General features: G+C 45.6%; 1 protein-coding gene across 1 annotated transcript in view; it reads right to left on the bottom strand.

The window, feature by feature from the left end:
* The window catches only part of GPC1 (glypican 1), a 101,366-nt gene that overhangs the window by 29,103 nt on the left and 54,652 nt on the right, over window positions 1-17,611 (bottom strand). The window contains exon 2 of the mRNA XM_014308864.2: window positions 1-180. This exon is cut by the window's left edge and continues 152 nt beyond it. Coding sequence (XP_014164339.1) covers window positions 1-180 — 180 coding nt within the window. The remainder of the gene's footprint in view (window positions 181-17,611) is intronic.

Below are 17,611 nucleotides of genomic sequence, written 5' to 3'. Positions count from 1 at the left end.
GTGTCCAGAACTCGTTGAGGGCCTCCTCCAGGTTGATGTTGGAGCTGCGGTAGTAGCGGCGCAGCTCGCTGTACAAGTCCTTGAACACCTTGGCGTTCTGAGTGTACAATTCTCCGTACAGGCTTGGAAAGGCATCATAAAGGGCCTTCTCTGACTTGTTCAACAAATCCTGGAAATAACCTGAAAAATGAGAAAAGGAGAGGTCATGCATCAGCCAGACAAGCTGGAATCCAGCAGGCTGTGTTACTGAGCAGCACAACTGGACACCCTGAGAAGAGAGAAGGGCCCTAGCAGAGCTTTTCCTCCAACCAGCATTACCCACACTCTCAGGTCTGAGCTCTAGCCATGAAAACAGAAGGAGGAACCCCCGCCTTGCCCCTTCATGCTGGAGAACCCTGGTCTGGGCCTCTCTGGCAGTCTCCCCTGGAAGCAGAGCTGGGTCTCTTTTCTGAATCCACAAGGTGTAACAGTGTCATTCATAAGTTTTCCTCACAGCTGGCATTGCTTACACAAACCCTAAGCTGCCACATGTTATTTCCAAAGCCCTGGTGAGATGAAGCAGGGCTGCCAGCACATGCCAACCCTGCCCAGGGACATCCCTGGTGGTGGCAGCCAGGCTGGCTCTGGGCACAGCCAGAGCCCAGGTGCAGTGTCAGGAACAGGCACATCTTCCTGGGCACTTCAAGGCAGGGCTGTACCCAAGGGCTTTTTAACCAAGGCCAACATTATCTGGGCTTCTCATCCCATCTGCTAACTTGGGTGTGCACCCTGCTTTTGTTCCAGCATAAATAACAGAGTGCTTTTACACCCCTGCTTCAGTGGTCTCAGATGTGACGGAAACGTGACTCTTGCTACACACAGCAGTGTAAGAATGACAGGAGCTGACTCCTCCCTTACCAGCATCTTTAGGTATTCCCATCATCTCAACTGCCAGCTACCTTCAGGCTGAGACTGCACAGTAGGGAACTCATAGCAGGATTGGCCTGATCCAATTAATAGATTTACATAAGCAACTTTAATCATCATTGAAGTCAGTCAGAGGAAAAATAATTTAAATAATAATTTTAATTTCCATTACACTTGTACTTTTAGGGACTTTTTGAAGCAAACCTGATTAAACTATTCTTTAAATCTAAATGACTACTATTTTTTTGGTGATGTGTGATAAGCTCTAGTTGGAAAGAAACTGTTATTCAATTAAAATCAAACAGCATGTATTTAGGTACATAAATTAACTTCACGGTGCTAGACATATAAGAAAGGAAAGAGAAGCTCCTGAAAAATGCATACTGCATGTACAAAGCTTTATTAAACAAAGTATTTTTTGAGGGAATGGTGCTGACTACAATTAAAGATCTCTAAAATTGTAGAACTAGTAAAGCTCAGATCCATAAATCTTGCTTATATGCACTGACTGAGAAGGGCCATACAAACTTTCCTATATTAATAACCTCTCACTGGTTTCTCAGATTTGAATGAAGCTAAAACTTAACAGGTGAATTGACCAAGCGAAAAGAACCCTCTGCATCTGCTCCACAGGTTGCTAACACTGAAAATTCCTGTGCTATTTTAACAAAGCAACACTGAACATTAATAGCCTGGTCTTCTCCAGCCCCTATAATGTGCTGCTTAATAGATTAAAATTTGATCGAAGAGATTTTTGTTTTTAAAAGACTGTGAGCAAACTAGATGTTAGAAGTCTGGTTTAATTACTTATGCAGAAGTAGAAAATAAAAATCTTTTATCTGGAATGTTGAATAAAAACTGGTTTTCAAATGTACTTTGGGAAGAAATTTATTCTTATTCAACGTGACTGGGTGGGAAGTTTGTATCTCCAACCATTTTCACTGGGATCCCTCCATCTCTCAAATGACTGATCATGCACCTTCCCCACTAAAACTGGATTTCTCCCTACAGACACCAGGTATCAGGGCATCAAAGTCACCTATGACCTTGCAGTGGGGGGGTTCTCAATAGGGAAAAAAGACAAAAGCTGATCCCATCAGATTAATAAAAAGAGATGCTGCACTCACCTGCAACAGAAACAAAACACAAAGTTTCTCTGATGCTGAGGAGGAATCTAAAAGCTCTTCCCTACCTTAATGTATCACTCCAAACACTGCCGGTTGCCCATTCACAAGTTAATTAAACTGAGCTCAAACTCCCTTCCTAGTACAATCAGTGCTCTTTCCTGGGTGACAAGAGACACAAACTGAACAATTTGCTCAGCAATCGAGGTAAGACGTGCAGCGTTGCACTCACCATCAGGAGGAAGAAAACACCAACAAACACAGCCCAATTTGTCAATTCAAGGTAAAATTGCTTTCTTTGTTTTGCTACAAGAGAAACAAGATATATATCTCCCTGCCAAAAAATTGGAGACTGCTCTCAAAAAAGTCAGAGCTAATTAAGGGCTGATGAACTGTTCCTTCTCACCCAAGTGAGGGAACACTGATTACAGCCAATTCATCTGTGGCTGGTTCTAACGAAGCTCTTCTAGATTTCACACACTGAGAGAAAAAAAAAGTCTACAGTAGCCAGGGAAAATTAATTAGCAATCAAGTCTACATGTGTTTGTGATGAATGGCTGACTTGGCAGGGAATTTAAATGTCCATTTTGCAGCATCAGAAGGTAGCACGAAGTGAGGTTTGTCAAGAGGGATGCAATGTCCCTGTTCCTTAGTACAGTGTCAGCTGAGATCTCCCAGGAGCACTGCATCTTCTCCTGAACACTCTGCCTGCTAATGTCCAACCTTGTAATGAGTTTAGGCACGTGTCACAGATTAAGGATGTGCAGGGCCTTGGGATAAGACAACCTGCTGAGGTACAGTTCAGGTTCCTACCATTCTACCTTGATTTCAGGTAGAGGGAATTATTTATTTGAGGGAGAGCAGCCCATTATCTGCAGCCATGGAGGGTGGGGGACTGTCAGGGGATGGGGTGCTCCGAGTCTCCACTGCTGCTACCAGGACTTACCAGTAACAGGGCCAGCGGGTCCCTTTGGATCTTTTGGATATCCCTTTGGATAAATCAGCTCCCACTTGGTAACCACTGCAGGGTCTGCCCTGGCTCCCAGAGCACCACTGGAGCGTTCAGCTCCATGAGCCCATGGAGCAGCTTCACCCAGGTCACAGCTGGACACAGCCCTGAGCCCCTGAGCTCTGGTGCCACCACGTTCTCTGTGCCCGCAGCAGGCTCAAGCCATGAACTGCAGCACAGGGCTTTGTCACCTTGGGAATGGCAGGGATGGAAGGAAAGGGCTCAGCTGCACTCAGGCACTGCAGCACAGGGCTTTGTCACCTTGGGAATGGCAGGGATCAGGGAAAGGCTCCCAAGGAGCCCGTGCTGCAGCTATAAAGCCCTTCTGGCCCCAGGAGGCACCACTGCCCTCCCATGCCTGGGGGCAGCAGCACAGCTGAGGTGGCTCTCCAGAGAGTCCTTCCCTCTGAAAGGATGGATTTGCTTCCACTCTGAGTCACAAGAAAGCAGCTACATATTCTGTGGACCTGTGCTGAAAAACTCATGGCTGTTCTTGGCTGCTTGGAGCCATTGGGAATTTGACAGTATCAGCCAGAGACGCCTCCCTGCAGGTCACCTGCTACATCCGTGACTGGCTTTCTCCTCTTTCAAAAAGTTTCCTTCAGGAGCCACTGACAGGTGAGTCCTCCCTCACCACTGCCAGCTGAGGGACACAATACTGCCAAGCCCAGCAGGTGGCTTTCAACACCAGTACTTCAGACAAGTCAAACTCAATTTTCCCTGGGCCAATGCAAGGCACGGCTCCTCAACCAAGGCTGCTCCTACATGAAACACCACCTTTCACACCCTTTTGCTGCAAAGTATTCAAAATAAAAATAAAATAAAATGGAAGTCTGTTTTATTACTATTATTATTGCTTCTCACTTCCAGCCTCAGAAACAAGACAACTGGCTTTGCTCAAAAGAAATTTGCCTTTTGGCAGAGGCCAGGTCTGAAGAACTGTGCCTCAAATGCAAAGATGCCAGAAAGTTATGAGTAAAGAAATGAAAGGTTTCTACAAGCAAAACAATTCTGCCACCTTGGCTTTCTCTTGCTGTTGTAGTGACAAAAACTTACTTCTCAGAGAATTAAGTTTTCAACCAGAATCTATAACCTTTGCATTCAAGAGAGATTGCAAATCCCCACCCATTTCCCTGCTTCGCAGCTTCCCAGTGTTCGCAGCTCATATTTTCACAGTTTCCACATTTTCACAACTCTGGATTCAAATTGGGAAGCTGTGAACAGCACAGCAGGGAGCGGCAGTTCCTCTTTGAAGAGAGAAAGTTTTGAGTTTCTCCTTCCTCAGCCCCCCTGGCACTTTATCCAAGCTCTCTGCTACCATTTGATCACTCAACATCTGGAACACTCTGGGGTTTCTTCAACTAATCCAATGATGGAATGGGAATGGATGCAGGAGGGAAGGAGATCACTGGAGGAAGAACACCCAAATGCTCTTTAGGCAAGCAGCAGAGCTGGCTTCCTTCAAGCCCCATCAAATTTGAGAGGCATGCTAGAGGAAATATGAGGAATGGAGAAAGGTGAATGAATTACTTTCAATCTCAATATTATTAAAATTTTAAGCAGAAAGCTGCAGCACAAAGTGTCTTACACACAATGGGGAAGAGCTGAGACTGGAGGAACACCAATGGTGTAGTGGAAATGCTGTGGAAGTTTTGCAGCAATGGGTGAAATTAAACCCCTCCTGCTGCTCAGACAGCTTTGCCTGGTGAGCTGTGTTTGTGGTCTGAGGGCCTTGCCATGAACTGCCAGGACACATGGAGGTGGGGCAACACCATGAGGAGGAAGAAGTATCAGATCCTCATTTGGAGGATCAGTTTCTCAGTTTTGAGCGAACACATGAGCCTGTGGTGGAATTCAAGCAGGGCCAGAGCCACGGAGCTCGGGAGGAAGGCTGGGCACACACTCTGTGAACAAACTGTGGTGTGTCAGGACTGGACTGAAACAGGAGAGGAAATGCAGCTGCTTCTGTGCTGTCCTGAACCCCAGCCAGAGCACAGAAAGGAAGAGATGGAGGTGTCTGCTACAGCAGAGCTCCTGGTCAGTGCCAGCCCTGCTGGTCTGAGGAAGAGTCTTTTCCTGGGCCGAGCTCCCATTTAATACCCTCTGCACTTCCCAACACCAATTTGCCTCTCCCGGTGGTTCAAAGGCTGTTTTTCAGTTAACTTACTATTAGGAGGGAATAATTCAGCAACAGGTTTAAGCCATTAAAATCCAAATCTAATGCATTCATGCCTATTTTATTCACTTCAGCAAGTACAATGACACTTTATTTGTAAAATTGTTATTACTAATTTAAGCACTACCCATGGCTGTGCTGAAGAGCTGATATCAATCCAAGAGGAGTGATTTACTTTGGTTCACACCTTGGCTGTGTCCTCCCACAGGAAATAACCCCAGTGAGACCGAGTGACCTAGCTCCACATGCACACAGCCCTGGATGCAGCAATGCTGGTGCCATTTTCCTCTCTCCTCACAGCTTCACACTCCTGTAAAACTGCTGCTGTGGGGCTGCTTCCTGAGCCCCCTTGGAGAACACAGTCCCTCTCTGCTCCCTTCTGGATCACTCCCACGTACATCCCAACCAATGCCCCTGCTTGGTGGCTGTGACCAGAGAGGCATCAGGATAAACCAAGACTCAGACTGCAAAAAAAAAAAAAAAAAAAAAAAAAAAAAAAAAGCCCCAAAAAAATGGAGATAAAATCAGCTTTTCCCTAGAAGTCAAAGGATGAGTGGTGTGAATGAATGTGCTGGGAGGCAAGAATTATGAATGTGCTAGGATGCAAGAATTATGATGCCTTCAGGTAATACAACTTCAAAACTCTTAGGATTTGCTCCAAAGAGCCACTTGACTGATATTTCCTCTGCACAGTGTGTCCTGGGAGTGTGTGCTGAGAACTGGGTGGGAACACAGAACTGAAGAGATGTTGTGGGTCAGTGAGACAAAAAGTGCCAGCTCTGCCATGCAACATCAATTCTGTACTCTCCTAAAGCTGCTCAGTGCCCAGCACAAAAGCACTTCAAGATTTTGACCTCAGTCCTGCTGGAAGGTTGGTCCAGGGCACCTCCTCTGATAGGAGGATTTCTTTTCTCAATTTCTGGTCAAAGTTCCTTCTTTATCCACTTGGTCTTTGCCAATATGGTGCTGTAGTTCAATTGTTGGGCTTTTTTTCCCTGGAGTTCACTCTTTCAGACATTTACGCACCAAGTCTCACACTTTGTCAGCATCCGTGCCGCCTTCCTACACAAATGAAGGTACTTTCCCCTCTTTACACCTGACAGGCTCTCCAGTCCCCTGGATCACTCCACTAGCTCCATTCTTCTCCTCTTCTGCTTGGCATTAACTCTTCCTAGGTGTGGGTGGTCAGAAGCACAAAGAACAACTCCTTTCCTTCACTGGCAGTAACACTGTGAATACTGCAAGGACTGTACTTGCCTTTTTTAGGAACACATCACATTAGCATTTCACAGACTTTCTGCCACCAACTGGTACATCCCTAATTCTCCCCCTTGCTATTTCCAACCAATTAATCCCTAGCTGTATGCCTAACTCTGAAATATTGAATTTCATCCTATTTCTATTATTTTGGTTGTCATGGTTATCCACTATCCTCTTTAATAGTGACAACTTTTCCCAGCACTATGCCACCAATTAATCTCATGACTGCATTTCCTATCACTTGTGCCAGCTTTTAATGGGGCTGTTAACTAGGATGGGGTCTAGGCCTGTCTTGAGAACCACAACTGGGAGCTCCCTCCAGGCCAGGAGCTCATCTTTCAACACATTGTATTGCTGCCTCCCCCTTAGCTAGTTCACCTGATAATTCCTTTACTAATTTCCATTTTCTTCAGCTTAATTAACTACTCAAGGCACAGATGCAAATGTCTTTGAAGTCTCCTGAGATGCATTAGTTGATAGAACAGACACACCACGAGCAACAGTGAAAGCAGGCTTTGGATATAGGATTTGACAGAATCTCTGCCATCTCTTACTCAAGCTGCCTTTGGGTAAGAGCAAAAGCTGGCCTTCCTTAAACTGGTTTAGACTGGGACATACAGCAGACAGCCTGCTTCTTGTGCTGGGGAAAAGGAGAGCTTTTTGAGACCAAAAAAAAAAGCTTTTCCTGCAGAGGAGAGATGCTGTTGCATGGCAATGCTGTTTGGAGCAGGGCTCTGCTGGTGAGGAGAGCAGCTTCTGCCCAGAGGAAGCACCTCCAGTCACTCCAAAGAAACTGCACTTTTTCTGCCAGGACCTGGATAATGTTTTCATTTCATGGTGTTCAATGGCAGAGAGATGTAATTATGTGCAGCTATTTCTTCTTCTGCATATTGCCTCTCCTCTGTTTGTACAGTTTCCCAAGACAGGTTGCCTTTGTCTAAGTCAAGCAGGAGTGGATGCAGCTATCACAGTAAGGGAGTGGAGAATGTTCCTGGCAAGGAAGCTCCCCAGAGGAAAGAGCTGGCCCTTACTCCAGGAACAGGGGGAAGCTGGATATTCTGCTTGTCCTCCTGATAAGCACTAGGGCCCAACAGGGTGTCACCTAAGGCAACAGCAACAAGCCTGGGTGTCACAAGCACAGCCACAGAGACCTTCTCCAGCCCCAGCAACAGCTCTCTCCAAAACATGCCTGGTGAAGAAACCACTTCAGGCTTTGATGATCCCAGGGCTCAGTATTTCCATCCTCACGACCCTTGGAAACAGCTCTGTGCAAACCTTAAGACACCTCTGAAGTCAAGTTCAACAAATCTTCAGAGACAAGAGACACTTGGAGCTGGGGCTAAAGAGCACAAAATGATCTGTAGGAGGGGCAGGCCACAGAAGCAAAGCCTGTGATAGACTGCAGCACTAACAGGAGTCACTGGTGCCCTGTGAGGGCTGACCTGGAACAGAGACCAGACAGAGCTAAAGAATAAAGCAGGGATTTATTCAAAGGCCTCCATGGATCCACCTTGGGCAACACAAGAGCCCAGCCAGGGCTGCACCCAAGATGAACCAAAATGGTCCCAAAATGGACACGAGGTCATGGGATCTCTCCCTTGGATCAGTTCTGCTCCATTTGCACCTTGCAGTTCATTGTCCCATTCCACCTTTAGCCCATGAAGTCCCATCCCTCTTGCTTTTCTCTCTCCAGCCCACGGTGTTTGTGCTCTTGGGCTGAGATTTGGATCATTTGTCCTTGGTGCCCAGCTAGAGCAGGAATTGTTTTGTCTCCCTACTCTGTGTAGAGAGCTCAGCATCCCCTCATATGAAGCTCAGAAGTACACAACAAAGCAGCACAGAATGTGAAAAAGATAAAAACTAAAACCTGAGGCATCATTTCCCCCCTCTTGGAGCACCTGAGCCTGCTCCAGCCTTCCCTCCTGCCTGGCAGTGTAAGGGTGAGGAGGGAGCTGGAGCAAGCAGCCTGCACCTGCCTCGAGAGGAATTCAGGCACCACACGGCCCCTGGGATATCAAATGCCACAACACATTCTGCCAGCTGCTTGGGAGGTTTTTGGTAGCTTAGGCTTGGAATTTCCATGTTGGGAACTTGGGAACAGTGTGGGGTGAGGGCACTGGTGCTCCAGGGGGCGGGGTGATGGAGCAGGAGGTGGCATTGAGGTGTGCCCAGTCTGTGTGGCTGTGAGCAGGTCAGCAGGGCTGCCCTGCTGCTCCTGGGCACAAGCACAGTGAGTGAGAACCAAAGGCAAGCTGCACCTAGCCTAGACTGTCCACAAGGGGTTTTCAACCATCTAATTCCAAGCCTGCTCCCTGTACCTCTCCAGCCTGCCTGGCAGAGAATGAAGAGCTGTGCTGCTGTGAGGAAATCTCTTCACAGACTGGAGCCCTTGTATAGGGGATTTGCTCTGTTTGCACCCAGAGTGGGATAAGCAAATATAAGAGATGTGAATCTGAAGATTATTTTACCCACCTGTTTTCCTGGGATCTGAGCTGGCAAGGGATTTTAATCATGGCACCTTCTAAATATGCCTATGCTACAACCAGAGATTGCAGCAAATGATGAACTGCAAATATTGCCCCAGCAGGCTCTTATCAAACAGATTTCAGAGCAACCTCTCTATTAGATAAGGACTGGGGAGATGTGTGGGTGGGATTCATAACCTGGGAGTCAAGTCTGACCTGGCAGCTCAGTCCTCACTTGAGGAAGGGCAGGCACCTCCCTCTTTAACATGAGCTGAGCTCTTTACAGCCACTCCTCTCCCTCTGGACTGTAGTAGGAGTTGGGATAACTGAGCCAGAGCAAGCTGAACTTTTGGATAAATGAAATTTTGTGAGATAAATTTAGCTCTCATTTTTTTCCTCCAAGAAAGCCTGCATTTAAAGGCAAAGCAATAAGCACCACAGCTATCACTGACAGGAACATAAAGGCAGTAAAATTAATTGCTAATACTGCCTGTTCCTTTCCAGGTTTACTCAGTAAGACCTGAAGGGCTCCATTTCTCCAAGGGTAAAATAAACTCAGATGTTTAACAATACTGAGGGTTGCTGGCAGTTTTAAAAGGTGTGATATACACCCTGGATTACAGCACACACCTCTAGAGCAAAGGTATTTTTCACTCCCTTATTCCAGCTGAGCACTGGAGCTGGTGAGGAGCTGCAGAGATATGGCAGGAACGAGATAAGCAGTGGATCTGCTTGGGATGTGCCCATGAAGGTCATCACTTTCCCAGGAACACCTCACTGAGGCTGAGTTTGACTTCCTGCCCTGTCTTAGGTCAGAAATGGGGCTGTGTGTTCTGTCCCCATCTGTCAGAGCTGGGGCAGTTCTCTGCTGTCCATGGGGCAGTTTTTTCTTTATCTCTCCCACAGCCAACCCTCCCTCCAGGAGATCTCTGCTGTCCATGGCCACTGAGTGTCCCTGCAGGGCTGATCCAATTCCAGCATCCCATGGGGAGATGCTGCGCCCAGGGGAGGAGCCAAGCATTCCTACCTGGATCCAATCTGAGCCTGGAGCAGCACAGCAGCCTTTGCCCAGTGCATTGCCAGAGGAGCAGCTTTCTGCTGCCCTGCATTGCCAGAGGGAGCCCAGGCCCATCTGCAGCAGCCCTAGAGCTGCAGAGGAAAACTCCCCCCTTGTGCAGGATCCCTGCTCCAGCAGCAGCACAGCTGGCACTGCAGGAGGGCTGAGCCCCCATGGGATGGGGCTGTGCCACCTCCCCTATTCTGACTCTGTCAGGGTTGTTTTATATTACTGGAATTTTTTTGTTTTTGTTTGGTTTTGTTTTTGGTTTTTTTAGATTTTTTAAATTGCCTAATAAAGGACTGTTATTCCTGCTCCTGTATCTTTGCCCCTTAATTTCAAAATTATAACAATTCGGAGGGAGGGGGTTTACAGCCTCCATTTCAGGGGAGGCTCCTGCCTTCCTCAGCAGACACCTGGCTGTTCAAACCAAGACATGCCCCTTTCAGCAAGCTCCAGAGAGCTGCACCTTAACCTGCACAACACCTCAGGGTGCTGCCCTTGCTCCCATCCGCACTGCTAGAGGCTGAAAATAATGAAGCCTTTATACATTTCAATATATATATTTCAGCTTCTTCCTTCCTTATAAAATATACCATGAACCAATTTGTCACTCAATCAGGCTCTTTGCAGCATTATTTTAATTGAGAAAAATATCAGTGAATTATTATTTCTTTAGAATTAAATGTATTTGTCTCTGCAAAAAAAGCAGCGGAAACAAGCCCATGGATTCTTTCTGCATTCACAGAGGAGCTTGAGCATCCCCATTATATGGTTTTACAGATCAAAACTCCTTGTTGGAATTTTGCAAAAGCTGTGGCAGTGAGACAGAACTGGCTTTTTATCTTCTTCATTAGTGCTGCCCTCTGCTCTGAATGGCCTCTAGACAAACTATTTATTGTTGGGTTAATTAGATCATTTGGATCTATGCTTGCCACTGCATTTTTGCAGTCTAGAGTATCTAAGACACATGGTCCTTGAATCTCTAAAAATCTTGAGTATGTGACATGTGGGCTTTCCCAAAGGAAAAAGGAGTACAGGAATTACTGGCTGTGGGGATAATATTCCAGACAGGCTAAGTTCCCCTGTTATTATTGCAGGAGTTTATCTAAGTCTGTGTAAAGCCCTTAATCTCTAGTGTTCTCTCCTTCAGTGCCTTCAGAAAATAACTTGCCTCTTTGTAAAAATATTTTGCTCCCATGGAACCAGTATGAAAAGGAGAAATAGGTAGAGATGGCTGCAGACAGCTGATGTTGAGATGCAGCCTGAAGAATGCAGCACAGGTGTACCTCTGACAGCTGGGAGTGGACAGAATGTACATACAGACAGAAACATGCACATCTGTTCCTGGAATCTAAAATTTGTCTCAATGGCTATTTTAATAGAGATGAAATATGGATATCTTATATACAGCTCCTCTAAAATAACAGTAATTAATATACATTATATTTATTATTAGTAATTAATAGAAATATGTACATAAACATATTAATGCTGCAGACAGCTGATGTTGAGATGCAGCCTGAAGAATGCAGCACAGGTGTACCTCTGACAGCTGGGAGTGGACAGAATGTACATACAGACAGAAACATGCACATCTGTTCCTGGAATCTAAAATTTGTCTCAATGGCTATTTTAATAGAGATGAAATATGGATATCTTATATACAGCTCCTCTAAAATAATAGTAATTAATATAACTTATATTTATTATTAGTAATTAATAGAAATATGTACACAAACATATTAATATAATATAGTAATATAGTATTATATTTATTAATGATAATAACATTTATATTTATTATTAATAGTTAATCACAACACACTTTTAGAAATTTGGAACAGTCAGAAAGATGTGGGTAACAAAGCACCCCCTCAATGCATGGGGATTTTCCCAGGGATAACCACATGGTATTTCTTTCCCCAGGTGCCTGCTTCAAAAGAAGCAAATTTTAGCAATTGTTGAGGAGAAGAAATTCATGTTCTCTGGCAGATATTACAATAATTAATTCAGTAGCAAATTTTAGTTTCTGCTCCATCAGACGGCATCTGCTCTGTTAAACACCTCTAACTTCACCTTATCCAAAGATAAAAATCTAGATAAAGACAGATTTTCAAAAGACCCTAGCACCATTTAACTAGTTCTGTTTTAAAATACAAAGTCACTTAAAAAGCAATCCTAAAGGGAGATTTAAGCTTAGCTTATCCAACCTTTTCCTTCAAGGTGTTTGTTGGTTTTTTTAAAGGTTGCTAGGCCTGTAGCAGCTGTAACCAGACTGGGATAAAACCACTGGATTCTCTGAGCTTGGGAGCTTTGCTGAACCCCCCAGGCAGTGCTGGCTGCAGCCAAGGAGAGGTGCTTGAGCACTCAGGGAGTGCTGGGTCACAGAAAAGCACCTAAGTGGGAACAGTTCTTTCTCAATGGATGCAGACGTGGCACCAGACCAGCCCTAGCTCGTGTCCCGTCCCTTGAGCTGGGGCTGCAAGCCTCATGAAGAGGATCACTTCAAAAGCAGAATGAGTTAAACACTGAGATACCACAACCTACAGCCACCTAAGCTGTACTGTACATCTACTGAATTACTGCTGGCTGATTTTGCTTAATTTCATTGAGGTAGAAAAAATACCTTGTCTAGTACTTAGAGCTTTTATAATTATGTCTGAATATATTTTTCTAACTGACATAAACATATTTTTTTCAGTTTGTGGACTATACACATTACATATTACTGATTTATTACTTGTGTATAAGTTCCATCATGACTGTGACCAGCATGGAAAATCTGCCACAAAATCTATTTGCTTTGGGATATTGGCAGTCACCTCCACACTGCCAATGGACATTTAAAATTCATCTGAACCTCATATGGAGGAAACACAATTTTGAAGGATTGGGAAAGAGTCTGCAAAATGTTGAGAAATGTCTCATCTCCCATCCTCTCTAATTCCATTCTGAGATGTACACATTACACACATATTTGAAATTTGTATCAATCAGACATAAATAATTTCAAATCTGCAAGGACAATAAAACCTTAAAAGCCAACGTGCCTGGTGCCTTGTGCCTCTCAGGACTGTCCCTGGACACACCAGTGACTGAGGACATCTGCACCCACCCCTGGCTGACACCCAGCTTGTGGAACAGAGATCAAAAATGCACCTTAAAGAAAATATTAGCTGGGAACTGGAATGCTTAACTGCACTCTGGCTGCAGCTACACTTGGGAATAAACAGAGAGGAAATGACACGTGCTCCTCTTTTTAAAAATTCATTTACAACAACTAAAAAAAGGCTTTGGTTACCCTGAGATGTTGGCACACTCCTCCTGCCTGAGTTGGGGTTTCTGCTGCTTTTGAAGCATCTCTGGCTCTGGTCCAAATGTGGATGATGGGAGAAATGGATACTTGTTAAAAGCATGTGCTTGATTCACTTAACCAACATGAAACTTTCTTTTTTTTCCTGTCAGGTTTTTATCCGAAGTACATTGCACCAGTGAATTGGACATGAGTAACAAACCCTGAGCTCCTTAAAATATCCCCCCATGATTACAGATTAAAATCCTCATTAAACACCTTGATAAATTAATGAATTTCTAGGGATGCACATAGAGGTTGACAAGCAGCTGTCATCCACCTTTTCCTCTAACCACAAATGTTTGAAGCCAACCAAAATAATCTCAGATCTGTCAGAAGATTTAGAACAGACAAAAGGAAATACTATTTTAAACAGCCAAGTTATGGAAAACCTGCCTCCTGTTAAAATTGTCCTGGATGCTGAGGACTGAAATAAATGCAGAAGATGATCAAATCAGAAAAGAAAACCAAGTCCATTGGGTGGACATGAAACAAAGCCAACAGGACATCCAGGGCAGCAGAGGAGCCACAGAACATTCTTGGGGCACAGGCACACAGGAAACCTTTGGAGTTTTCTCTGTGAGCCAGGGTGCACTTCACTAATTGCCATTACACTAATTGGCTCAGGATACTCTCAAGATCAAGGTAAAAATCAGGGTGAATTTTGTTCTGTGGGAAAAGAAGACTCAGAACACAGGCCCAGCAAAGCCAGCCCAGGGCCACCACTGGGTCCTGCCTGGCCCACCAGGGATGGGGCACCTGCAGCCTCCTACCACCAGCACTGGGGCTTGGCCAAGCCCCTCTTTCCAGCACTGCCCCCCTTCCTGATGCAAATACCCTCCTGTGACCTTGCTGTGCCTCAGTGTGTCTCCAGAGATCTTCCATAACCCAGAAGCTCAGCGATTAACTTAATTAGGACAGTAATTATGGACCTCCTGTTAATGAAAAGCTGAGTGCTGCACCACTGTTTGCTGATGTACAGAGGTGCTCTCTGAACAGGCGCTCACTGTGGGTGAAGCAGATCATGGCATGGCCCAGCTCAGTAACAGCTTGTCCAGGTGACACAGATCCAGCTTTTTCTTTACAAACACACCAGTGAGTGAGACCTGAACATCTCCTCTGCCTGTCAGTGAATCCATGGAAACCTACAGAGTTATCTTATACTACCACTGAAACAACAATTACAATAAATGCAGCTTAGTGTCAGCCCTGGGCAGAGGCAATAGATAACAAGGCAGCCTGAGCAGTGCCCTCATTAAGGCTCTCTGGTAAGGAGAGCCCATCCTATATATTGACTTTTCCATGCCTGTTGTGGTGCTGGGTAATTCGACAATTTGCCTTTAATTCCCTCAGGATGCTCCATCTGGGTTCAGATCAATGGCCCACCCAGCTGTTTCAGCTGAACTCTGCTCTCAACTTGCTGACTGCAAAACAGCCATATCAATTCCTGGTGTACTCAGGAGAAAATACAAGTGGTGAGGTGATGGATGTTCCCCAGAGAATGTCTCTGAGTGAGCCAATCTGTGTCTGGAGGAACCAATTTTGGGTTGTGTGAGCTTTTCAAAAGGACATAAGAACAATTCTGTGTAGTTTAAATAGCAGAAAGCAAACTGAATGACATTTCCCAATGTTTGGGGGAGCAGAAGAGCACTCCCAGCCCTAAAAACCATGGATGTGGAAGCAGCTGACTGGAGGAGGACCAGACCTTGACTGCCACATGCTGTCACAGTGCCTTTTCCCAAATCCCCATTTACATCCTGGAACTGCTGCACAGAACCAACAATTTACAGAGCTGATTTCCTTCTCTTTTAATTCCCATTTCAGCTACATGCTCAGCAACTTTGTGCTGTTCTAATCTCTTTGAGGACAGAAAGAGTAGCTCAACTGTTCATTAGCAAGTTGAAGGGTAATCTCAGCTCCTTCCAAGCTCCCTGTGTCCCTCTGGCACTCTGCAGGGCTCACAGCATGGCATTGTGCGCACAGAAAACAACAAGAACTACAAGGAGGGGGTGGCATCTGTGTGCCAATATCAGTGAGGCAATGATCTACGAGGAGACACTCTCCCACCCCCATTTCACACTGCAGATAACCAAACTTTCAGCCTTCACAGCTTCTGACACTGTTGCCTTGATCCTTGGCTGTTATCATTCTCCTACACAACCAACAGAGGAGGTGCTCTGCATGATCCATCTGCCTAGGCCTTCCTTCTGCACCACGTGGAAGTTCTGCCACTCATCCAGAGATGCTTCCTTTCACTCATCCATCTCTACTTGCTTACATCACACAAATGGAGGCCTCAAGCTTGTGTCTCCCCTCGATTAATTAAATTAACATGCTACTCTAATGGGACCTTCATAACAAATGCCTGGGGAAGGAAACCCCTGGCACTTGGGAGCTTGCTCCTGCTCCAGTTCCCTTCATCAGCGTCCTGCAGTGGTGATACAAAGCACTGCTGCTTTGTGGGGCTGGAAACAGGGAAAAGGTCCTTGCAGGTCTTTGCAGCTGCTGAGTTGGTGACAGAGGTGCTGATGCTCCTTGGGGAGGTTTTTTGTGTGCAGTCTCATGCAGCCAGCAGTGTGTAATGTGTCTGTAACATCTCTGAAACCAGCCCAGATGTGCACGTGGAAGTCTGTGCAAGTGGACTGAACAAGTTAAAAGAAAGGAGAAAAAAAGAGCAGAGTTTCCTGTCTATGCTAGTTTGTCTATAGTTTCTTGTCTGTGCTAGTCCATCCTCTAGGGTGGGCCTGAACATGCTGGTGGATTCAAAGCAGGACTACCAAAGAGTCTGAATGAGATGAGGAATGCCACCCACCAGAGACCAGGTCAATCAGGATCCAGCCTGGCCTTCAACACTTCCAGGGATGGGGCATCCACAGCTTCTCTGGGCAACTGTGCCAGGGCCTCAGCACCCTCTGAGCCAAGAACTTCTGCATGGGAAAGGCTCAGAGAGCCTTTGTCTCACTGACTCCTAGAAGAATACGCAGGGGCAGCCACTACGCACACACTGAGTTCAGGAACAGCTTCAGTGGGATCCTGCACCTTCTCTGACATGGAAGTCAATTGTGCATGAAATACAAAGCCCTAGAAAAACAGATTTCATTAGTTCTAGTGCTCACGGAACCACTTGGACAATATGTTAAAAAGCAATAGAAAATATGGTCATAAAATATCAGCAGAATGGTGATGCACATCCAGAAGCTAAAATGAGTCCTGAACAAGATGCCAAATAGCTGCAACTTATTTATAAGAGATCTATTGAATAAATGACCCTAGTGTACCCATGGAAACTACTGTACCAATTCATCCTTAACAAATGAGAAAGCAAAAGCTGTTTCCTTAAAGAACTGCCTTAGAATGAACTAATCTGTAACAATATTAAAGCAGAACATTTTCATGTTGATTTTTTTTTTAATCACACAGCACTGCTTCCTCCAGTCTCACAGGCACCTTCTGGGCAGGACCTGTTACACTCCTCCTGACACTTTTCAGGGGAAGGCACCTGAATGCAAGTGACTGGGAACAGAAGTCACCTGCACCTGTCTGTGAATAGAATGCACAGGTGTGGAGCTTCTCTGCACCTCAGTATGGGGCAATTGGCCCCTGAGGGCTCCTTGACCACAACACCAACACCACAAATCCTGGTGATTCAGCCTGAAGGTGGGAGACAAAAATGGGGGTTCAATCCTAAGCAGAGCAAGCCATGCCCCTCCTCTCTGCTCCTCTGCCTCTGGATTCAAGGGGTGTGGGACAGAAACTGGGATGAGAGCACTTGGAGAACACACACACACTATCAAAGGTGGAGTGTGCACTTTGGAACTAACTTCAGTTGTGTCACTGAAAGCTTGAACTAAGCCCAATTACTGTTTGAGCCCTTGACATTTCTATCACTTGGTCTGATCTAACAGCACTCCTGTTTCTGATCTCCTTAAAATAGGCTGTTTTAAAGGTTTACTCAGGCTGGCACTTGGACCATGATGCTAAAGCACTGTTATTAAAAAGGAAACTATTTGGTGTTCATTAGCAGGGTGACAATCAGCTGCCAGACAAGTGTAGCTTGAACCACAGGACTCGTGCTCTGTACTAATTTGATCTCAAGCTCCTGAGGACACCAAGGCACAGGCAGTGCTAACAGAGGTGGGACAGTGGCTCCCAAGAGGGCAGAATCCCACACAGATCCCAGGCAAGTGCCTGGCAGTGCCACTTGCACAACCACAGCCACTGGCTTTAGTTTTGTGGAACTTTCTCCCCAAAATGCTCTT

This window comes from Geospiza fortis, unplaced genomic scaffold (assembly GCF_000277835.1).
Source record: "Geospiza fortis unplaced genomic scaffold, GeoFor_1.0 scaffold101, whole genome shotgun sequence".
Taxonomy (NCBI): Eukaryota; Metazoa; Chordata; class Aves; order Passeriformes; family Thraupidae; genus Geospiza; species Geospiza fortis.
This window is presented reverse-complemented; position numbering and strand designations above follow the sequence as displayed.